The sequence below is a fragment of the Cotesia typhae genome, unplaced genomic scaffold (genome assembly GCF_013202065.1).
Source record: "Cotesia typhae breed Kobodo isofemale line unplaced genomic scaffold, CoteBio_Ctyphae contig_69, whole genome shotgun sequence".
Lineage (NCBI taxonomy): Eukaryota > Metazoa > Arthropoda > Insecta > Hymenoptera > Braconidae > Cotesia > Cotesia typhae.
The window spans coordinates 1,445,797-1,469,341 of record NW_027423763.1 but is presented as its reverse complement, the minus strand read 5'-3'; the positions used below and the strand labels follow the sequence as shown (position 1 = coordinate 1,469,341).

Sequence of the window (23,545 nt, the reverse complement as noted above, 5' to 3'; positions counted from 1 at the left end):
TTCTATTACATGGGATTGGATAATTAGATTAATGTAAGTGGCTTTTGTTGGGGATTCACAGTCACACATTTTGAAAACTCGATCCTGTGTAAAGATTTGGACAATTTAATTTTTTAAATAATTGCAATTAGTGCCACAATTGTTATCAATATCATCTAATAATCTAGAGTTTAACTATGACCCAATTATAGTATCGATATTCCAATAACCGCAATTGTTATACATAATTTATTACGCTAATCCATTGTATTGAAGTTCCACGCGTCTATATGTTTATAATATCAGTATAACTCTAACCTAAACCGTGTTTACCATCTTTGGGAAGAAGATTTTTATCAGAGTTAATCTCACCGTATTTATCTGAATGGTTAATGAATTTGTGATGAAAGAAACACAAGAAAGGTCAAGGTATCGGCTTAAGAGGTCGCTTTAATTTGCAAACTATGCCAATTATTGGTATTTTTAGAAAAGGAAAATTATAATTTCCAATAAATGCCAATTATTCCGAACGATATCGATTATTTAATGCCGACTATTGATAATTTACATCTGGGAGATGAATTTATCTAGCTAGAAAAGAGAAAATGACCATGGATTAAATGGAAAGTAAAAGTATGTTTGATAAAGAGAAAGAAAAAAAGAAAGAGAAAGACGATAAGTGGGAAATTCTGGAGAGTTTGAGAGCTGGAGAGCGGCGACACATTAAACTCCCGCGTTAAACTCCAGCAACAGGTGTCCGTCAAACAGCTCGCGGCTATTCTAGGCACGCGATTCTTCGTAATTGATTTGTCGTTGTCGAGTAAACGGGCTAGGGAAAACGTCAGGTCTCGTTACTCACTGCTCAGGGGGATTATTTCGAGCGGTGGAAAAGTCTATTGAAATTACCAGCAAGGATCTTGCATAATTTTCTTATTTCATCGGAAGTAAAACCGCAGAATTATTAACAATACCCGTAACATAGATAGTTGCTGTTGTTATTATTTATTCTTTTTCTTATTTTTGGACAATAGCTTCCATATAAAACATTTTAAACAATGTGTATTGAGGCAGCATGTAATTTAGCTGGCTGGCGACTGTTGTGGTTGGTTAAGAAGATGCAAAATTAATGTTTGCGGTACAAAGATACCCGAGCAATATTCTATACACGTATTTTTCAGTGTATGGTGTGGCCTCGAACGAATTCTTCGAGGCCACACCACGAATTAGTATAAAGCGAGCCAAAGGTTTCACTATGGCGCATGGTAGTTGGTGAAATGGTTGTACGGTCTGGCGACCGCAGCACGCGACACCATATGGTCAACTCTCTTACCCTACGTTACTTCAGGTTTCCGCTATTCTCCATGCCCCAGAGTCCACCGATCTTTCTCCTGTAATAGCAACCTCTTCGCACGATCTTTATCTTTCCGTTAACCCACAAAATTAACTTACATCTACATAATAATCTATGTATTCCCCAAAAGAGCTTCCTCTTTCAATAAATAACCGAATAAACAAATTTTCAAGTCGTGGCGCCAATTTAATTAACAACAATCTTTTATCAGTTATCAAATAAAATTCAAAGATAATCATATCGATTTGAATATATCAGGAATTACAGCAGTGATTCTCAATTAAATTATCATCGCGTTGAATAGAATGTTGAGAAATATCAAAAATAATAAAAAAAAAAAAAAAAAAAAAAAAAAAAAAAAAAACAAGATTTTCAAATGTCGTTTTTTTGGAATAACTTTTAAACGGCTTTACCGATTACTTTTGAAAACTGATCAGCTTTTATAACATTAAAAAACCACGTCGATCGCCACCAGCCCGGTCAAAATCGGTTGATTCGTCCGTGAATTATCGTTGATGAAAAAAAACCCAAAAACGTGTTTTTTTTTTTTTTTTGGAATTACTTAAAATAAATCTTATTTGGATCAAATATTTCTGTGTAGGTGACACAGGGTCACCCCTGTTGACAATTGTTAACTCTACTTACACCCCTAAAATTACTACAATGGAAAATTCTTAGGCTTATAGGGTGGCCGTACGGTGATAAAATATAATGCCTGTATAAGTACTTGTTTTATCTGAGTATAATATATGAAACTCGGACATTTTGTAAAACACTAACACGATCAGAGGTTATGCTCGTCTACATCTAGGTGTCGCGTTACAGAAACGGAAACTCATGTTCTGTTCAGATACTCAAGGAATATCAACAACAAACAAAACTCTGTCTCGGACAGTTTTAAATTCAACAACTGGTGTCGAATTTCAATGTCTTGTTTAAAGTTAAGTGTAAGTATAAGTATAAGAGCATGATCGAGTAGACGAATAGTAGTAGACGACGGAACTACTACAAGAGGACAGCGCTGAAAAAATATAATAAAATAAAATGACTGCCGAGGAATTATAACTCTGGGCAAAGTTTGTCTGAGACAAAAAAACGCAGTCACGCTGTTCAGGCTCGCTGGGGTCGAGAGAAAAAGTTTTAGAAATAGAGGAAGGAGAAGAAAAAAAAAAAAAAAAAAGATACCGAAATAATAAATATTAACTTGAGACAGAGTGGAGAGAAAAAGGACAGCGCCTGGGAAAGTCTCTCCCGGATGGATTGTTTGCGTAGGAGTCCCATGCTAAAACGATTATCCTCATAGATCGTTAAATCTAGTCCGCAAGAATAAAGCTAAATGATAATGGTGTATTATAATTTTGTTTTGGACTCACCCAGTGTTGCGTTGTGACCACTTCTCCGTCTGCGCTGTCCAAGCTCTGTACAACACAAAGATTATTTTATTTTATTTTATATTATTTAAATAAATATATTTAGCATTATCACACGTGCAAAAAGAGAGAATAATAGAGACAAAGCGGTAACAAATAAATCAAAGAAACTTTAGTCTTAAGTACAATCAACTACCGACTATCGATTTCTTGTTAGGCTACCAAATAATTCGTTATTTCTTTCGAGGTTTACTTTTACCGACAATGACATATAAATATATATACGTACTAGTCTGACGCTAATGTAAGTTACAAATCGTAGCGCTTTGACTCATGTTTTTACAATCTAACATTAACATGTACACTTATTAATGTCCACACATGCATGAAATAACCAAGCTTAAAAGCGTAACACTTACGTCTTTCTTTCTTTTGACGGCAGCGGCGCCTGTAAGATATAAAGATTACATTTTTTACTTTATGTATTATACTAAAAACAGTATATGAGTAGGTTTTAAAATGCTTTTATGTTTAATATTTAATTTAATGAAAATAATACGTTGAGTTTTTGGGAGCATGGAAAATCTTGGGCAGTAAAAAAAATTTATTTCTGTAAAGAATATAAAGAAAAAAAAATTATGGTCATTTAAAAATATTAATTGGTGTACGCTGGGCCCGAACCCGGTCCAATACTTCGATAAGCAAGAGCCGGATTTGCTAAGCTACTGCGCGCCCTTTAGAATTTTTCGCCTTAATTATTTTTCAATTTAAAAAATTAAACTGCACATTTAAAAATTTATTTTTTTATAATAAATAAAATTTAGTTTGTTTAAAAATAATCTATCTCTATTAAAACCTGTAAAAAATAATAATTTGCCGTAAATGTAAAAATAAAATGACAGTATAAAAAAAAAAATGTATAACTCACCGGAATTTGGTAACCGTGCAGTGTTTCCAGTCGGCGTAGCAGGATTAGATGCGGAGGTCGGGGTTCCAACGGAGGGGGGAGGAACTCCCCGTGTCCCAAAAGGAAAATAAGGAGAATCTGGAGGATATGTTGCGCCTTCGACTGTTGTTCCACCTCCGCCACCTGGACCACTGGCTGGGCCGTTCGCCGCCGGGCCGAATGCACCGCCACCATACGCCTGGAACAAATGATTACTTATAGTTATAAGAGGAATGACACTTGACAATGAATAGCTTAAATAAATGAATATTTAATAAAAGGAATAATTTTGGGAATAAATCATCTGGTGGATCGATTTTATTCTTATCAATAAGTGTTTAACGATCGGTATGATTAGATATGATTATCAATAACACAAGAAATATTACCGAATTTATTTAAACTCTGTCATATTTTCATAAACTATAATCATATCTGATAAGTCTATTTACAGAGAGTGAAATAGTACCCGAGAAATATTGTTATTTTATAAAATAAATATTTCGAGTTTAAAGGGGGAAATAATATCGGGGATTTGATGACAATTTTACGGGATTTGCTACTTATTATAACTTAACTGACACGGTATAAGGTCCTCAGATCCTCGGATGCTAACTTAACTTGGCAGAAGCGAACTAAGACTTTATCCTTAAAGGATAACTTTTCATCTAGGCCAGTTAACCTTCTTCTTCTTCTTCTTGGCCACTCTACTCTCTTCAGCTTTATTTTATCCGTACAGTAAGTTATATATACATGTATAATACTGTCTACATACTTATAGATACAACTCTACGATATAATAACCGGGAAGGCGTAAGTGATATTAAAGTTCCCGATCAGTGGCTTTCAACTTGCTGCTAATAAATTTAAAATCGCTTTCAAAAGTTCTAACTAAGAAGAAACAACCTCCAGTTAATTAAACAACTTCCGATAAAAAAATAATAAATGAAAAATTATTTTTATTAATAATTATTAAAAGTCTAATATTTAAATAATGGTATGATAAAAAATTAAACGAGGATAAAATGGAAATTGAGAGCCACTCGGTGAAAATATTACTCGGGTCGAAGTTTTTGGATTATGTCGAGGGTTGTACAAAAGGGAGAGTCTTAAGACTGCGGGTAGAAAGATAATATATGCGTTAAATATATCTATACATATTTTTTTTTCTTCCTCTTCTGTTTTAGCTTTTTTGTAAATTTTACGGTACGCTATTTAACGAATGTTGACTTATATATATGTACTTAATATTTTAAAGGAATTTTTTAAATTATATTCAACCTTTTATATGTACATTATGTTTACTTTCTTATTTTAAATTTATAACTCACCATTCCATTGTCCATTGTTGGTCCGTACGGTGATTGGAAACCTGGTTTTTCTGTAAAATATTTAAATTATTTTCACAAATAGTTGTTATTATCTTGTTAAGTGTATTAACAAAACAGTTGGATAAAATTTTTTATTTTGATTTTATTATTTTGTTATTAAAAATTAATATTTCTATGAAAAATTTTGAACCAACGAATCAACCGATTTTGACCGGGCTGAATAATTTTTTAAATTGATCGGTCAAACCGTTTAAAAGTTATTCCAAAAAAACCACATTTAGAAAAAAATTTTTTTTTTAGTTTTTTTGAGATTTCTCAAAATCTAACGATTCGAATCGGTCCAAATTGTATTCAAAATCTAGGTTTGGGCAAGCCCTTTCGAATGGCGCCAACCGCGATGAAATCGATCAAGCCGTTCAAAAGTTATGAGAGGTTTACATACGGCGTAAATCTCGTTTTTGAAAAACCGCGGTAAAACGACTAACTTCCCAATTTTTTTAATTTTCAATTTTTTTAGCGGGAAGTTAAGAAAAGTCAAGAAAAGTTTCGTAGTGAGGACAGTAGACTAAAATTTAAACATAATTATCAAATTTTTCCTGTGAAGGTTCAAAAACAAAAAAGCTGGTGATGAATTTAAATATTTTTTTTTTTTTTTTGCGATCGAAAAACATAATACATAAAATAAAACTGTGGATTTAATGTCAGCATATACTGACGATACATCTTTATAAATCAAAAGATTTAACATGGTAGTGCCATTTATTTTGTTTCTCGAAGTTGGAACGTGATACACGCACAGAATAACCGATCAGAGCATTATATCTGGCTGAACTCGGCAGAAAGGAGCATCTAGGCCGTGGAAACTCCCTTAAAACCTCGGGAACACGGTAGGTATCGCAAGCTGAGCATGAGAACTCGGAATTCTGTATCCATGGACGGAGGAACGAGACTTCATTGGATATTAATATCATTCAGACTCTGAAAACTACCGTATACAAGGATAAATTTATGGTGAATATGTGATCTAGAATAAACTTAAAAATTTACGGATGTCAGAGCTCTGTCCGGGAAACTTACAGCTCCCAGGAATTATAATTTAATGTAACATAAACCAAAGTTTGTTGTTTGAATCTCGAGACACTGATGTCCAGTCCCAAGAGCAAGGCTGCATGGACATGCCACCAGACGATTTGCTCAGATAACTATGAATCCTAACAGTTTCGGCTTGTCTGTGACACGTTCGTCGGAGCGTAGATCCACTACCGAAGGCACGCCAGTAATATCATGCATCAAAGGACAAGCCTAGGTACCAACGTGTCATCCTCAGGACACTATGGTAAGCCCCGTTATGACGTACTGTCTCTCATCGTCCTATACTTCTCAAACTACTCTATCCAAATCGATCCCTCATTATTAACGATTTGTTACATCAACAGGCTCCTTTCATTCTATTTCTATTTCTACTCAACCTTTTCTCACGGTTACAATTCCTCATTTTCTCTAAAAGGTTTACATTTTTCTGCAGTATCACGCGATTAAATGGCACAAACTGGTGCATCATTCTGGAAAATGACCTTATATTTTGTGAACTATTGACATTTTTAAAAATATAAGCTCATCCTGATGTTACACTCATCAAAAGCTTTCATTTGAGTACCCACATCAATTTTTCATATATTTATATATATATATATATATATATATATATATATATATATATATATATATGAAAAATATATAAAAAATGCATGTGGGTATTCAAATGAAAGCTCTTGATGCCTATAACATCAAGATGAGCTTATATCTTCAAAAAAGTCCATATTTAAAAAACTACAGTGCAATTTAACAAAATTCAGTATTTAATATCTATCTATGTATTGTTTATCCTGAAGGAGCTTATAACTCCAGGATAAAACAAAATCTGAATATTCAAAAAAATTCTTACCCACAGACATTATCTCTGGTTTGTAAGCTAACCCGGCAAATAGAATCGGTTATTTATTTATTCCCACGCACTCGAATAATTTAGCAGGGATATTTTTTCCACTAGATTAAGGGGGTGTATATATTAGCCACATGTCGTCTGAGAATTTAAAAAATTCAAAGTAACTCTAGTAGGATTGTAAATAAAACCTAAGCGATGATGCTCGTTGCAGTGTTCTTAATCGATCAAGATTAAATTGCGTCTGGTCTTAACTAACTTTCTACATATTCTTCCCAAAGAGCAAAACCAAAAAATGTATCCTTCTTTTTTTTTTTTTTTTTGCATTAATTCCTAAATATTCGCTGGGTTTTTATTTATTTATTATTTTTTTTTTTTTTTTTTTCATTAAATTTCAACAGACTTAACACAGGTGAGTAACAGCCAGTTCACCTTCGAAGTAAAGACGATTTAAAATCGGTCCACCTGCCTTACTCGCGTACTACAAGAGTACTTTCGAATGTATGACTTAAAAATAAAATATAAAACAAAAGGTTATCGATTTCATGAATCTTTTTTGTCCGAGTTTTAAAAGGATAATTTTTGGAATCGAATAACGATATATATATATATATATATCGAGTAGTAGACTTTGAGTATGTGAATTGGTGTGGTCGTGCCACGCGACTCAAAGGGTTCTTGCTCAGGTAAAATAAAATTGAGAAGGGACATGACAAAAAATGAAATAAAAAGGAAATTCTCGGGAGTATAGAGTACCAAGAGACAGAGAAAATAATACCTTGTACCTTGAACCTTGTACCTTCTCTTGGTTCGGCTGTCAGGGAGCCTTACAACCCCAATGGAATCGCCGAGGGGTGAAGTCGAGGAGCCGAGAGAAGAATAGAGAGAATCCGGAGTGAAACTACCGAAGAATGAACGAGGAAAAAAATTTATAAAAACGTATAAAAGGGCTCAGGTAGCCACTGGTGCTCAACCAAATCCAACAAAATAACAACTCTATGGTCTGCTTTTCGTTATATTTATATGAAATACCGCGTACTAAGTTGTCTGAGTTGGGTTAGAGGGGAATGAGAGTAGCCAGACCCTTTTATAATCGAGGATGAACGACCGCGGTCAAAAATTTAAAAGGCGCAGCTTGTAGTATTTTTATTATGGGACGATACAGTTTTAAGACTGTATCCGGCCATTCGATTGATCGATAACTCTAGGGGATTAAAATGTCCAAGAAATATATGCACTCGGGATTTACTCACAGCGGATGTCGAGGAGGAAGAGGTCAAACATCCTTTTCAATCGCTAACTTGATGATGTACCCGGTAAATTTTTATTAAATATATGTTAGTTGATGTTTTAACATCGATAAAACTCTCATTTTGGGTAGAGATACCCTTCTCGGTTATCCGGCACCCTTCTCTCCAGAGATTTCTACCAGTTATTCAAGTTATTTCGTAATTTCCGTTCTAAAACTCACTGTTTTTAATTCATTACTTTAATATGTATCATATAAAGAATATTCTGCCTTCTTTAGCAAGTTTTTATTTTAAAATAACGCAGAGGGGCTGAGAGATTTGATACTTTGATGAAGCCCCAGGGTGTCCCAGGTTACTCTTTTCAAATCTAACAAAGACCGAGAATTTGGATAAAAAAAATCAAGAGAGAAAGGAGACGGGACGCTGCTGGAAGTGAGTTTAATGCGAAGGTGTATCGGAGAAGGCCGTCTGCCACGCGACCAGGTAACAATAGTGGGGAGAGACCTGGTCTTAAAAAACGAGCACAATCATGCTAGATTTAGTTACAAATCCCAAAATTTTACCCTCTATCCTTTGAATTTTCAATCTTTAGCCGAATTCAGTGGCAGTTTTTTTGACTTTCCATAAAAATTGTCTAAAAATAATCAGACCCCAGGACTGAGCACCCCGGATAAGAGGAAGCCGAGGAGGCAGAGGAGCCCAAAAGCAATAAAACAAAACAAAATGATCGTCCGTTGCACCGTTCGGGAGTAAACGGAACGCGTACGTATACTTGGGTGATGCCACGCGACCAGAATCTGGTGGGGGACTCGGTAACGGGGCGCGGGAGGGCACGGAGGTAAAAAAAAGTTGTAGAAGGCGAGCGAGCAACTAAACCGAAGACGGGGAAAAGGGAATGAGACGCAGGGGGATGTAGCAGCTGTCGTTTGCTGCCCCCCTTCGCGTTGGGGGCCCAACTGGGACACTGGCGTAGGGCGCTGGGGCCCAAAGACCCACCAGAGGTTCTCCGTTCCCTTTTTTGATCGAATTTTCCACACCAGCGTCTTAATTATTCCAGAGTCTGAAAATTCACCCCAAAAATCAGACTCTGGACCGATTTGACGTCGCTATTGGTCGGTAGATAGTGATGTCGGGGACTGACGTCACTATCTAGGACGATAAGCACTATTCAGGATGTAATTAGTGGAAAATAATTGATAAAGATTGCATAACTGAGATTGATCGAGTTGTTGGTGGAAAGGTGTAACAATAAAGGAAGAAATGCCAGGGTTGCTGTTGGTGTAAAACGCAAACGCGTGCCAGGGCACGTGACCCGCACGTGTCTACTCGTCTTCACTCCTCTCCCCCCCCCTCATCTTTTTCTTCCGCGGGTCTCTAGGTGTATTCCGACGCTATCTGTTAACAGAGTTAATGTACACTTTACCTACGTTGGATTTGTATTTACACTCGCTCAGAAACACAAAGATTTACCTCGGTAATTTATACAGCCCTATCATGGAAAAGTCCGGTGATCTATTCGGCTGACAAACTGATAGACATTATCGTACGGATTGAAAGAGTTTTGTCAATGGAAAGAGTGACACCTGGTAAAGGGCAGGTTATTGGCTCTGTTAACATAATCAAAACACTTCAAGATCGAGGAGTTAATCGTACTATTATTTATTGGGGGATGTTTAGCTACTAAACAACATAAGGGCCGACTACGGAATCTGGCCAGATGTCTACTTCGAGGCAGGTCGTGTCAGGGTTTATTGCCCCGTTTATGCTCATGTCCAGCTCTTCACTTCTACAGGTGCCAAATCGTTTACTCCATATGCTTTTAAATCCACCGATAAACAAATAAAATAAAAATTATGTTACGAAATATGTTATTAACTTTCATGTGGAGGGAATATACTTGTATTGAATCCACGCCTATGGATCGCTCCTAGGGTGGTAATACCGACCCAAGGTTTCCAAAAAAAAATACTCCGTAATGTTGTTAAGATAAATTAAAGTATGTAAGTTCCTTTTGGAATGAATAAAGTAATCAGGAGAAAGTGTACGAGCAGATGGTCGACTTCGCGGTAAACAAATATGGACGAGGAAGTTGTTTTGTTAATGGAAAGTTTTAATTGTCGGTGAAGAAATTTTTAGGATTTATTAGAATTTTGGGGATTAATTTTTTTTTAAGATCTTTAAGCAAACTCTGAAAATTTATCGTTTTTAAGAAAAGATTTTAGAAAAAATAAGTGTAATTTTTTTTTTTTTTTACGTGAAGAATAAATAATTTATATTTATAATTTTATTAAAAAACATTTCGTGACCAAAAGTAACTTTCTCAGGGCTTAAATATATTAAATTAAACAAAGTTTCTAACCAAAACATTGACTGTTGGCAATTTAAAAGTATCAACACAAAAAAAAAAATTCTAAAATTATTTTTAAAATTCGGAATTGTTAAAAAAATATGCAGAAAAAAAATTTTTATAAAAAAATTAAGAAACTAAACTTAATTTTTTTAAATTAGTATTTTATATTGATAAAAAGAATTGGAAGAAATTTTGTTAGTGAAATCTTTTGTGTGTGCATTAATTTTTAAATTAAAAATAAATTTTTGATAAAAATTATTGATAAAATAACTAAAAAGCGAAAAAACTAAAATAAATAATTTATCAAAAGAATGACTTGAAATTCCGTTAGTTTATGGCCGGTAAAATATGCCAATTTTTATCCGACAACAGTTATTATAATTCCGAAGACGTGTGCGAGGCGCGTGTGAGGACTCGAGAGGGAGAGGACCGGCGGCGAGAGAAACAGGAAGAAAATGAGAAAGAGGAGAAGAGGCAGGTGCATCATGGTGACACTCCCTACACACTATACTGGTTGTTGAAGTAACAGAGGCTGAGGCTAGAGGCCCAAGTCACGCAGTGTTGTGTCTGGACCCAGATTTTTTTCATTTTCTTCTTCAAAAACTTTAAATGCACCCGGCCTTTAAGAATTTTCTTCGGAAAATTCAATGAAGAAAATTCACGTTTGATCAAGAATTATTTCAGAGGATAAAAAATGTCCATCATAATCTTTACAGCCTCGCTCCAACACCTGTCGGTAGATCGAACAAAGATTTCTCTTTTTTTTTTATTATTATATTTATTCAAAAATTACCGATCGGCCATTTGAGGCATCTTCCACGCCAGATATATTTATAGAACCGACAAGAGATAAAAATCCTTCTTCATATTTATCTTCATCTGTGTACTATCGGCTATATATAGACGGATCCTGCTCTTACTTAGGTTCGGTAATTTATTATGAAGATTAGATTTAAAGTTAAGTAATAATTTTTAAAGTTATCAAGCTCTGGCCGGGAAAATCTAAATTAAATGATAAAAAAATATCAGCTTAGATAAGTTTAATAAAAATAAATCAAGAGTAGTGAGTAAATAAATATGTATCAAAATAAAAATTACTAGCAACCTTGCAGTGACTAATTTTTAAAAAAAACATTAAAATTTTGTTTTTTTAAAAAATAAATTTTGTTAAATTGCACTGTACTTTTTTAAATATTGATGTTTTTAAAAATATAAGCTCATCCCAAAGTTATACACATCAAGAGCTTTCATTTGAGTACCCACATGCATTTTTCATATATTTTTCATATATACATATATATAATATATATATATATATATATATATATATATATATATATATATATATATATATATATATATATATATATATATATATATATATATATATATATATATATATATATAAATATATGAAAAATTGATGTGGGTACTCAAATGAAAGCTCTTCATGAGTGTAACATCAAGATGAACTTACATCTTTAAAAATGTCAATATTTCACAAGATACAAGGTCATTTCTTGATTACATGCTTTTTAATATATTTTAAATATGTATTGAAGAGTAGTGAGTAAATAAATATGTATTGAAATAAAAATTATTAAACTAACCCCGGGTTAATTGTGTCGATTAATTACGTACTTGACATACGATTTAAATTGCTCAATCGAGTGCTCAAGTGCTAGCTCAAGAATTCACGTTCATTTTATATTTTATTTTTTTTTTTTTTTTTAGGGATGAGAAGCACTGCAATGCATCCCATATACCACACGAATTCCAAATCGGCAGGTGTAACTTCATTAATTCAACTTTCGATTCTGCTACACAAATCCCGAACAAATCTTTAGTAAAAAAATTTAATTATTTCTTTTTTTTTTTTTTTTAAATTTACATGAAAATAAAGTTGGCTTGCATTTAAAAATTTTCATATTTATTTTTATTAAAAAAAGGTTACAAAAATAATTTTTTTTTAATTTAATAAATTGTAAGTGCAATTTAAAAAAATACATTGCACATGTAAAAAATTAAAAAAACTACACGTGCAATTTTAAAAAAAATTTTTTTATTGTTGGTTCAATTAAAAAAAAATTTTTTCGCTGTCGGCTAATTTTAGTTTTATTTAGAATTTTTTTTTTAACAAAATTATTGCAAAAAATTTTTTTTTAAAATTGCACATGCAAAAAATTTGAAAAACTTCACGGGCAATTTTTAAAAAAAATTTTTTTAATGCTAATTTAATTAAAAAAAATTTTTTTCGAAGAATATAAAATGTAAAATTATTTTCCAAGACAAATAAAATTTTCAGCGAATAAAGGGGTAGGTTATTGGCTAGAATAAAACCTATAAGTGGCAGCACTGTTCAGCACATTGACAAGTAGAACCAAAACACAGACCGTGGTTCATAGAGAAAAAAAAAAAAAAAAAAATAACATTATTAAATAAAAACACTTTTTGAGAGAAACTTACCAGGGTTGAGAATAAAAAAAATAAAAATTATCTGAAGCGAATCTTGAGCGATAAACCGAAAACCGACTGGGATTAGCAAAGATTATTGTATTGCTCGCTCACTGGAGAATTCGTGGGTGATTAATGAGAAACTGAGAGTAAATCTCCGGATGCTGTCAAGAAATAAATTATTAATTAGCGTGTTAATCGTTGGCTTACTCACCGGGTTGTTTGTTGGCTATTTTATTAAAGCAATTTTGAAAAACCTCGTAGAGGTGCATCGGCTCGTCGTCGCTGGCAGCCATGTTTTTATGAACTGTCGGTTGTGGATATCTGTTGGGGGTTCTGCCGTCTGCGGCGCCACTGTACACTGACAATGAGATGAGATCTGTGTTGTGTTTGTTTGTGTGTGTGTGGGAAGGTACGTGAAGATTCAATTCGACCTGGAGGGGATTCCGGTAAATATACTAGTGATCAGATCACAAGCTACTGAAATACTATACTCAGCGTCACTTTATCTTCTGCTATGTATGTATTGTATGTTATTCTATACTCTATTATTTTATGGTTTGATATAGTTTGTGTTTTATTAAATTAAATTTGCCGGTCATTCAAAAAAATTATTTATCAATTAATTTAGCAGATATTTAATAATTTTTAGAATTTTTTTTTTTAAATAAATTATGGCAAAAAAATTAGGAAAAAAAATTAACATTTAGAAATTTAAAAAAATTAAAAATCCAATTTTTTAAAAATCATTTTTTGGAACTAATTTTTTTTTGTTAAAAAAAATTTTTTTTAATTAAATTAGCAATAAAAAAATTATTTTAAGAAATTGCATGTGTAGTTTTTTAAAAATTGCATTTTTAGTTTTTTTAAATAATTAATTTAATAATTATTTATTAATTTATAATAATTATTTATTAATTTATATTACTTACAATGAGTATAGATTATTAAAATATATATAAAAAAAAAAAAAATTAAATATTTTGATACTTATTTTGAACTTTAACAGTATTAAAGTGATTAAAAATCATTATTATAATTAAAATGTGCTATTAAAGTTAGTGCCGCTAATAAATATTTAAAAAATAGCAATTTTATTTATACACCAAGTCTACTGAAAAAAATCCCTCCTAAATTCCAGCAAAGTCGTTGTTCTCAGGTAATGGATAAATATCTTCATACTGTTGTCTTCCAAACTCTAAAAAAAGCATAAATAAAATTATTATAAATAATAAATCGTGCTTAGTTATAAGAACAAACCTCCAGCTCCAGATGGGAATAATGTAGCAAGAGTTCCGCCTCTTTGCTGGCCGATTTTCACCAGATACTTGGTCGAAAAGAGCCGGAAGATCAAATTAGCGATCATCAGGATCCCGCTGAATCTCTGGGACGCATCTACAAGATGACGATCAGACAGAAACTTCTGTAGGTCAGATTAAGTAACTATTTTTTTGTCACAGTTTTACACATGCATTTTACCATTTTTTTTTTTTTTTTTTTTTTTACTCACTGTCGCTGTTGAAGTAAATCGCCAGTATTATTACGTCGAATAATATCGCCAGAACATTTATAATCAGCGCCTAGAATTTTTATTTATTAATATTTCATTATAGTCTATATTATTGAGATAATAAATTTTTTTTTGTCATCTAATTTTTGAATAAATTAATACTTACAAACTGTAAAGGTTCATCCGACTCAATGTTATGTATAGCCCAAATTAAGCATCCAAAAAATAATAAATTATAAAAAATTGCCGATTGTGGGCACCATCTTCCTTGCAATCCCCTGCGAAAATAATTTTATTTACTAAAAAATTCTCATTAAAAAAAAATAAAATAAAATGAATCATAATTCAAACAAGCGTATTAAATTAAAAAAAAAATAATTTACCATGTTGTGAGGATAAAATGTATGACAAAGATGATCTGTAATCAAAATACAATTAATAGATAACAAATATGACTCATTAAATTTCCATACGCCCACTACAATAAATTTTAATACAATTTACATGATATCATCTTTCAAAAATAACTTACGCAATAAAAAAAAACACTCGAATTACTTTGACATTTTTTTTTTTTTGTTAATAACAATTGTCAATTGTTAATTATAATGATAATATTGTTACCTTTAATGAAGAGTGAGAAATACTCGATAAATTCGGCATGATTTTTATAAAATATATTTATATTCTATCAGCTGTTTTTTTCTACCTACAACAAAACGTCAAAATAATCTATGACTAAAAAATTTACAATAAAAATATTGACCTCTCTATTTAATAACACTGAAGTTAGCCGTCAGCTGTCAATTTTAAAAATTTTTTAACAAATCAATTACAATTTAAAAAATGCTTTTAAAAATTTTTATTAATTTTCACACGTGGAATTTTTAATTAAATTTTTTTTATAATAATTTAATTGCTATAAAATTCTAAAAAAATTTTTAATCTATCAACTTCAGTGTCATTTATGTTTATTCTACTCACTGTTCATCTGCAACTACGTTCACACTTGCTAAAACTCTGCAAAAAAAAATTATTTATTTTTTTTTTTTACTTTATTTAAAATTTTTTCTGACTTAAAATTATGATATTAAATTTAGCTGTCTCTTTAAAATTGATTTAATTTTTCTTAACAAATAAATTATAGCAAAAAAAAAAAATAGACTGGTAGAAATTTTAATAAACTAAATATGCAATTTTTTAAAACAAATTTTTTTGGTAAAGAAAATTAAAAAATTATCAAGTGATAGGTAAATTTTAATGTAATTTTTAAATTCTTGAAGCTTGACATTAAAAATAAAAATTAAACTTACATTTATTTTTTTAAAAAATTAATTTTATTTTATTAAAATAAATTAATTTAATTTGATCAGCTGACAGCAGTGGCGCTAGTGTACAGTTTAGTAATACTGAAGTTAGCTGTCAGCTGTTAAATATTTTAAAAATTTTAACGACAAATTAATTGCAATAAAAAATTTTCAATATTTTCAATAAGAAATATAAAATGTATAAAAAATGCGAGAAGATATAGTTTGAGCCGATTTGTGACCCTAAATTATGACGAGTTCAGCTCAACCACTCAGTCCGGTAAATTCCCAAGGATGATGAAAACTTCGGACAACTCTGCTGGCGAGCCCAGGTAATTCAACAACGGTTGGAAAGGAAGAGTACCTGAGTAGGAGAACAGCTATTAGGACCCAGTGAGAAGGAGAAGGACCAATCAACGTTGCCAAAAGACCGGTACAGCGGAATACTCGGATGGTAGGGAGAGTCGCCCCCGCCACTTCTAGTGGTACGAATCGGACAGACATTTTGAGAAAATATCAGAATAATATTCGAGCTCAGACTTATCACCTCGCTTTCCAATTTTTGTAAAGTCTTAGTGAATATATATTTCAATTCAGTTAAACCAATTTCGTTCAATTGTTTATTTAATTTATATATTCTTTAAACTTTAAATTTAAATAAAGCTTTCCATCGTTGTCCACCACGAAAAGGACATAACAATCCTGAATTTAAAAATACTTGAAAAAAAACTCACCAGGTGTCGCGTCGGTTCATCCGGCCGAAATGATAACACAGAAGTCAGTCCACATATTTTACCCAGTTTCAGTTTCTCAGTAAAGTGATGGTGCACAAGCGGTTGTTTGCATGTACCACTGTTTTATATTATTAAATAAAATAAATAAATAATACTAAAATGTACAGAGGATTTTAAAGCCAAGTGACAGGTTAATAGAACAATATTAGTGTAAATATATAAATGGCTACGGAGGAAAAATGGTATTTTACCAAGGAGCAATTAGCAAACACACCAAGTCGAAAATGTGGGATCGACGCAGATAAAGAATTGAGTTACAGACAGCAAGCTGCTAATTTCATCCAGGATATGGGCCAGAGGCTTGTTGTGTATCCTTTTAAATAAAAACAAAAATTTATATTTTATTTTAAAACAATCAGCTGATTAAATTTATTATTTTACTGATCGAGTTTCCAGCACCTCTCTTCACTCTTGCCCCCGTCAGCCCATTACGCATTAATCACACTCACAACTCCCAACATTCACCGTTATTTCATCATAAATTGATAAGTATTAATTTTAAAAATTATTGCAAATCTTTACCGCGATTTTTAAATTATTTTTAATTATTTTTTTTATTAAATTCATTAATAAACAGCATTGCGACACGTAACTAAGGTCACGCGTAATATCCGCACCTCCATATTGGTTATTGTTTACGCTTAACGTCGTTAATAAAAAGCAGCACCTAAAAAATTGAAAAAAAAAAATTTACAAAAATTAAAAAAATTATTATTTAATTTTTTTTTACAACTTAATATTATTATTATTATTATTATTATTATTTTTTTTTTTTTTTTTTTTTTTATAAATCGGGTCATACTCTTGGAAATTTGACAGGTGTACCAACAATCTAAGGAAAAAAAAATTTTTATCATACTTTTATTTATTTTATTTATTGTATTTATTTTTTTTTTTTAATGCTAAAATATTTTCCTTAACTGTAATTTTTTATTTCTGGTGAATTTGCAGTACTCAGCTTTGTATAAATACAGCAATTGTTTATATGCATAGGTTTTATGTGTTTCATTCACTATCACAATTTCATAGAAACTCAATTGCATCGGCTGCACTTTTTTTGGCAGCTAAGGTTGAAGAACAACCAAGAAAGTTGGAACATGTTATTAAAGTTGCGCATATGTGCTTACACAGGGATACTAGTCCTCTTGATGTTAGATCTGAGGTATATTTTTTTAATAATTAATAATTAGAAAACTTTAATGTTAAAAATATAATTAATTTAACAAATATTTGATAATTTAAAGAATTTTTTAATAAATAGAATTATAAATAAAATTTTGTTTTATTAAATAATAAATTTTATTAAATTGCACTGTACTTTCTTAAATATTGACATTTTTGAAGATACAAGCTATATAATATTTTAATAATTAATTTTAAAAATTATTTACAGGCATATCAAAGTGAAGCACATGATTTAGTATTTAATGAAAATGTTTTACTTCAAACACTGGGTTTTGATGTTGCCATTGATCATCCTCACACTCATGTTGTAAGATGTTGTCATTTAGTGAAAGGTAAATTAAAAATTACAAGCATAAATATGTTTTTTTTTTTTTTTTTTTTTTTTAGAATTAAAAAAAAAAACAAAAATCTCCTTTATTATAGATAAACAAAGCTTAATTTAAATAAAAAAAAATTAACAATCGTTTGTACTTACAGCGAGCAAGGACTTAGCCCAGACTTCATACTTCATGGCTTCGAACAGGTTGATAGATTATCAAAATTATACTTCCTTCTATCTTCTTATTTCAATTTAGACGGCCCTTTTATTCCCAGTTTTTTTCCAAAGTTATTAAAGTCTGAATATTTCTCCAAATAATGCGCAAGTTTAATTTTAAAATCAAGAAAAAAAAAAAGATCTAGTTTCTTTTTGGATGAAATTTATAAATCAATGAATCTTTCTATAAAAATGAATTTAAAAAAAAGTTTAAAATTTCTTTTAAACTCAATATTAATTTCATTGAACTCCAATAGCTTGCATCTCACCACGATGTGTCTTCAGTACAAGCCAACTGTCGTCGCTTGCTTCTGCATTCATTTAGCGTGTAAATGGTCTAATTGGGAGGTAAATATTTTTTAAATAACTATTAACAACTTTACAATCACTTTGTGAATTATTTATAAACAATATTAAACAATGAACTTTGTTAAATTGCACTTAAATTTTTTAAATATTGACGTTTTTAAAGATATAAGCTCATCCTGATGTTGTACTCATCAAGAGCTTTCATTTGAGTATCCACATGCATTTTTGATATATTTTTCATATATACATATATATAAATATATAAAATATATGAAAAAATGATGTGGGTACTCAAATAAAAGCTCTTGATGATTGTAATGTCAGGGTGAGCTTATATTTAAAAAAAATTGAATAGTTCACAAGATACAAGGTCGAGTATTTTTGAGCATAAATAAAAATTCATAAATTCCTTTCAACAGATTCCTCAAAGTAACGAAGGCAAAAGTTGGTTCTGGTACGTGGATAGAAGCGTAACCTCAGAACTGTTGGCTCAACTAACCGCAGAATTTCTGCACATCTTCGATAAATGTCCTTCGCGACTGAAAAAGAAGATAATGAGCATCTCGGAGCGTCAGAGCCCGAGTATGCACCACCCGAGTTTACCGAACTCGCCATTCGACGTGGAACCACGGCGAGTGGCAGCAGTGGACGACGGGGGTCCATCATTCCAATCGGCGCGTCCTTACCCGGCTGAAGAAGACAAGAAGAAGCCAGCAAGCCAGCCATCGTCAGCGCGGCCTCCAACAGACTACCGGGAGTACCGCGACAAGAAAGAGCGCGAGCGTCTGGAGCGTGAGAAGCTGTCTCAAAGTACCGGAAGCCTACCTCAAGACAAGCACCACCACCCGCACCACCACAAGCCGTCCGTCCCGGGTCCGCTGTTGAGCGGCGCTTCTTCAAGCATGTCCCTAGCTCCGGGCTCCGGGACTCCGATTTCAAAGCATATGGTGCCGCAAAAAGCCGCAGTGCACCACAACCACCACCACCACCACCACCACCGCCCGGACCTGAAGCTCCAGCAGAAGCACTCCAGCTCGGCGCCCCGCGACAGCGGCTCCTTCAGACAGCGGATCCCCCGGGACTACCAGCAGCCTCCGAATTACTCCCAGCACCAGCTCGCGAACAACCACGCGGCCGCTCCCAAGGACTCCAACCCCCTTCTCGGCGACGCAGTCGACCCAGCCGCTCCGGACGCCAGCCACCTCGACAAGTCCAGCAGCAACAACAACCACTCAGCCCGCCCGGCTCTGTTTGACAAGCGCAGCTTCGACCCGCGGCATAAAATCGTCGACCACCGCAAGGAAGATCAGAAAAATTCACAGTTTCCAAATCCCCCGCCGCCAAAGTACCCCGAGCACATCCGCTCCAACGACAGGCTTAGCAGGAAGCTCCCGGAGCTCGAGCAGCGCAGCGAGGAGGTCCGCAAGCTCATCGAGAAGCCCCTGCCTATTCCCAAACCTCGCGCGGAAATTCACAAAGAAGAGTACATCGCTAACATGCTTAAGCAGTCGCATAATCCCAATAAATTAGCTCACAATTCCAGGATCTTTCCCCATGACTTGTCCAAGCAGCCTCAGCCCGGTCTTGTTAAGCCTCAGGTCCATCAGCAACAACAACTACAACAGCAGCAGCAGCAGCAACAATTGATCCATCAGCATCCTCACATGTCTTTAATTTTCAAAGAAAAAAACGGAATTCAAATGAATCCTAATTTGGCGATTAATGATGATAAAATTGACAAACGGAAGCATGATGAACTCACTCAAGTACCTTTAATTAAACACAAATCATTGTTTAGTCCAGATAAAATTACACCGCCGCAAGATTTAAATTTAAATCAGAGGAAATTTTTAAATAAAAAAACCCCGCCTGCGTCGTCGAGTAAATTAATTAAACAGGAGTTGAATCAAGATGTTTTGGATTTAAATACTCAGTCATTATTTTCGATGTCGCCGGAGTTGAATTTAAAACGAGAACTTCCTCAAGAGCAGAAGATTAAATCTGAGGAAAATAATTTAGAGAAAAAACCTAGAATGGGTGATATTAAGCCTGAAAAATTACCGATTTTTGAGGCAGAGCTATTGTTTAATGGGCCTAGTTTGAAGACAGAGAGCGACTTGAGTCCCATGAAATCTGCCCAGGGGATCAGCGCGCTGCTCCAAGAGCCTCTGGCTCCTATGCCGTCGTTGCTGCAGACCCTGTCGTCCGACGAGGGAATTTTCTCGCAGGTCAGCGGGCCGGTGGAGGCCAGTCAGAATTTCCAAGACTTGCCGAGTGGGCAGAAGCCCACTGCTTTGGGCAGCTCTCAACCAAATATTAGTCAAGAAGAGCCGTTTGTGTCGACTGTTGACATCAGCTTGTTCTCTTCGCCGGTTGTTTCTTCGCAAGTGCCAATAGTTGTGCCCGCTGCGCCGGAAACTCCAGGGGCAGTTAGCAAGAAGCAAGAGAATCATCATAAAAGCGAGAAGAAGAAGAAGAAGGAGAAGCACAAGCACAAAGATAAAGATAAGGATAAGGAGAAGAGCAAGGACAAGCACAAGCACAAGCACAAAGACAAGGACAAGCATCGGGATAAAGAGAAGGATAAGGAGAAGGAGAAGAGCAAAGATGGAGGTGTTGACAAGCGGGACAAGCATGATGACTCTGTCACTGCTCCGATCAGGATAACCATCCCCAAGGACAAGCTGAACCTTGTTGATACTCCTGATGGCAAGAAGAAGAGCCCCAGTGCGGGGATTAAAATAAAAATCCCCAAAGAGAGGCTGAAGAACAAAGAAGCGCCCGCTGCTGGCCACCAGGGACCGCTCAAGATCAAGATTCGCACGAATGCCACGGCTTCTGGCCAGCCCGAGGGATACAATATTGAGAATCGCAAGCGCGAGAGAGGTGACGACGCGAACCAGCCACCGGCTAAAAAATTCCATGGCCAGTCGGGGCAGGTCGGACAAGTCGGACAGCCGGGGCAGGCTGCGCAAGCTGGACAGCCACAGCGCGGCTCTGATCGCCAGAACGGACGCCATTATAGTTCGAGCAATAATAAGGTACGTGGAGACGGGAATTGCATTGGTCAACAACTGAGTCAACGTTGTCCGACGCGTACTGAGCATGATAGTGAGAGTAAATTTATCCAGCCTTTTTATCACAATCCCTATTTTTTTACTAATTTTCCCCCACCGGTTTTTAATGGATACTTCTGCGATCCGAATTTTTATTTTCAGTATTCCCAGGTTAATCTTTATTCTCAGGGTAGCTTTTCGGGGAACTCTCTCGGGAGTATTGATACTTCTGTTCCACCGCCGAATTTTTTTAAGGGACAAGCTTTACCGCCGCTGCCTGATCATCCTCCGGAACCTTTGCCTCCTCCGCCACCCCCTCCGGAGAACTCGGAATAATTTTTTTTTTTTGTGGTTGATTTTTTTGGGAAGTTATTTATTTTCAAGAGTATTATAGTTAATCAAATTTTTTTTAACATTATTTTTATGTCAATAAATTTATTGTTGGAGTGTTATTTTCTTGCCGATTTTGTGCATGGTTTTTGTTTTATTTATTGCATTTGTTAAAAATTTTCGTTTTATTTGTTAGATTTTATTTATGGCTGTTTGTATTTTAGAGCACAGTAATTAACTTTTTTTTTTTTTTTTTTTTTTTTTTTTTAATTAATTAAAAATTATTTTTTCAATTTTACTTTTTTTTTTTTTAATAAAAAAATTTTTTTCTTAAATTTTATTATTTTTGATTAAAAAATTTCACTTTTTGTTTTAATTTGATTTTTTTTTTATTAAAAAATCTTAATTATTTTTTATTTAAAAATTTCACTTTTTTTTTATTAAAAAAAAATTTTTTACCTAAATTTTAGTTTTTTTTTTTCATTAAAAAATTTTACTGTATTTTAAAACGTGCAAAAAAAATAAAAAAAAATAGACAAAATAATAACTAAGGTCTTAAAAACTAAAAAAAAAATAATTGTAAAATTAAATCCAAAATTAAGATGTAATGTTACAATTAAAAAATTCAAAGAATGAGTGTGAATGTTAAAATTATTCAAATAATCAAAAATTTATATTTAATAAACTAAAAAATCATAATAATTTGTATTTTGATTTTTGTAAAATAAATTAAAGCGTGTCAATTAAAATTAAAATAATTGTTTAAATTGTAAATACGACACGTTTTAATAATTTATTTTTTAAACTTAAAAGTTTATAAATAAAAACCTATTTAATGAAAATACCTTAGTATTTATTTTGTCTTTTTGTCACATTAATCATCTTCATTACTTCATACTTCATTGTCACAATTAAAAAAGAAAATGCATGAATTTTTTTTGTGCTAAAAAAATTTTATAAAAAAAAATTTGTATTTTAATGTTGCAGGAAAAACATTCTAGTAAAGACACGAAGACTTCAATCAGTAAATTAATATCTCATCATCAAACGTAGTGATGAAAAATCAAGATTTAATTATTGAGTTTAAAAATTAAATTGCGGTTAATTAGGATATATTTTTTAAAAAATTCTAAAATATATTAATACTGTTAATAATTATTGTAAGAGTGATTTTGAATGACTGGGCGATTGTGTGTAATTAGGAGAGTTCAACTTTAATTATTAATTTATATAATTAGTAATAATTATATGTTATTGCATAGTTTGCGAAAATATTTAACAAAATAAAAAATTAAAAAAAATTCATTTAATAAATTAAAAAAAAAAAAATTAGATGAAATTATAGAAGTTAAGAAAATGTTAATAATTATTATTTAAATATCAATAAGTAGATCTAAGAAATTTATTTTTATTGTTTTAAATATTAATTAATTAAACTTTCAAAACTCGAAAAAAAAATTAAAATCATTGAATTTATTATCATTTTTTTTTTAAACTCGGTAGAATAAGTAGCAGTAAATTGGATAAAAAAAGAGGCTTGAAAAAA

General features: G+C 32.8%; 3 protein-coding genes across 15 annotated transcripts in view; 1 reads left to right on the top strand and 2 right to left on the bottom strand.

Annotated features, from left to right (window-relative positions):
* The window catches only part of LOC141532796 (protein daughterless-like), a 46,471-nt gene extending 33,158 nt beyond the window's left edge, over window positions 1-13,313 (bottom strand). For 9 of the 11 annotated variants that reach the window (XM_074251302.1, XM_074251297.1, XM_074251299.1 and 6 more), the window contains exons 1-5: window positions 13,188-13,296; window positions 4,978-5,027; window positions 3,629-3,845; window positions 3,120-3,148; window positions 2,704-2,748 (exon numbers count right to left, since the gene is read on the bottom strand). In XM_074251302.1, the coding sequence (XP_074107403.1) occupies window positions 2,704-2,748; window positions 3,120-3,148; window positions 3,629-3,845; window positions 4,978-5,027; window positions 13,188-13,269 (423 nt within the window). In that variant the 5' untranslated portion in view covers window positions 13,270-13,296. Of the gene's footprint in view, window positions 1-2,703; window positions 2,749-3,119; window positions 3,149-3,628; window positions 3,846-4,977; window positions 5,028-12,985; window positions 13,158-13,187 lie in introns of those variants that run through there. The other 2 variants (XM_074251307.1, XM_074251308.1) reach the window with 2 other exon arrangements.
* A 586-nt stretch (window positions 13,314-13,899) lies between these two features.
* LOC141532718 (type-1 angiotensin II receptor-associated protein) lies at window positions 13,900-15,504 on the bottom strand. Of its 3 annotated transcripts, none has more exons than XM_074251176.1 (7): window positions 15,468-15,504; window positions 15,108-15,192; window positions 14,867-14,901; window positions 14,650-14,761; window positions 14,484-14,553; window positions 14,234-14,368; window positions 13,900-14,171 (listed from the first exon to the last, which is right to left on the bottom strand). In XM_074251176.1, the coding sequence occupies exons 2-7, from the start codon at window positions 15,144-15,146 to the stop codon at window positions 14,104-14,106; spliced, it is 459 nt and encodes a 152-aa protein (XP_074107277.1). In that variant the 5' UTR covers window positions 15,147-15,192; window positions 15,468-15,504; the 3' UTR covers window positions 13,900-14,103. The 3 variants fall into 3 exon arrangements, with proteins under 3 accessions (XP_074107277.1, XP_074107278.1, XP_074107276.1); XM_074251177.1 differs by lacking the exon at window positions 15,468-15,504 and adding an exon at window positions 15,250-15,268; XM_074251175.1 differs by lacking the exon at window positions 15,468-15,504 and having other exon boundaries at window positions 13,901-14,171; window positions 15,108-15,231.
* A 1,090-nt stretch (window positions 15,505-16,594) lies between these two features.
* On the top strand, window positions 16,595-23,331 carry LOC141532717 (uncharacterized). The gene is made up of 7 exons (XM_074251174.1): window positions 16,595-16,892; window positions 17,536-17,746; window positions 17,978-18,101; window positions 18,247-18,292; window positions 18,562-18,652; window positions 19,033-21,654; window positions 22,987-23,331. Exons 1-7 carry the CDS (start codon window positions 16,747-16,749, stop codon window positions 23,050-23,052), a joined length of 3,306 nt encoding a protein of 1,101 aa, XP_074107275.1. The 5' UTR covers window positions 16,595-16,746; the 3' UTR covers window positions 23,053-23,331.
* Window positions 23,332-23,545: the final 214 nt, after the last annotated feature.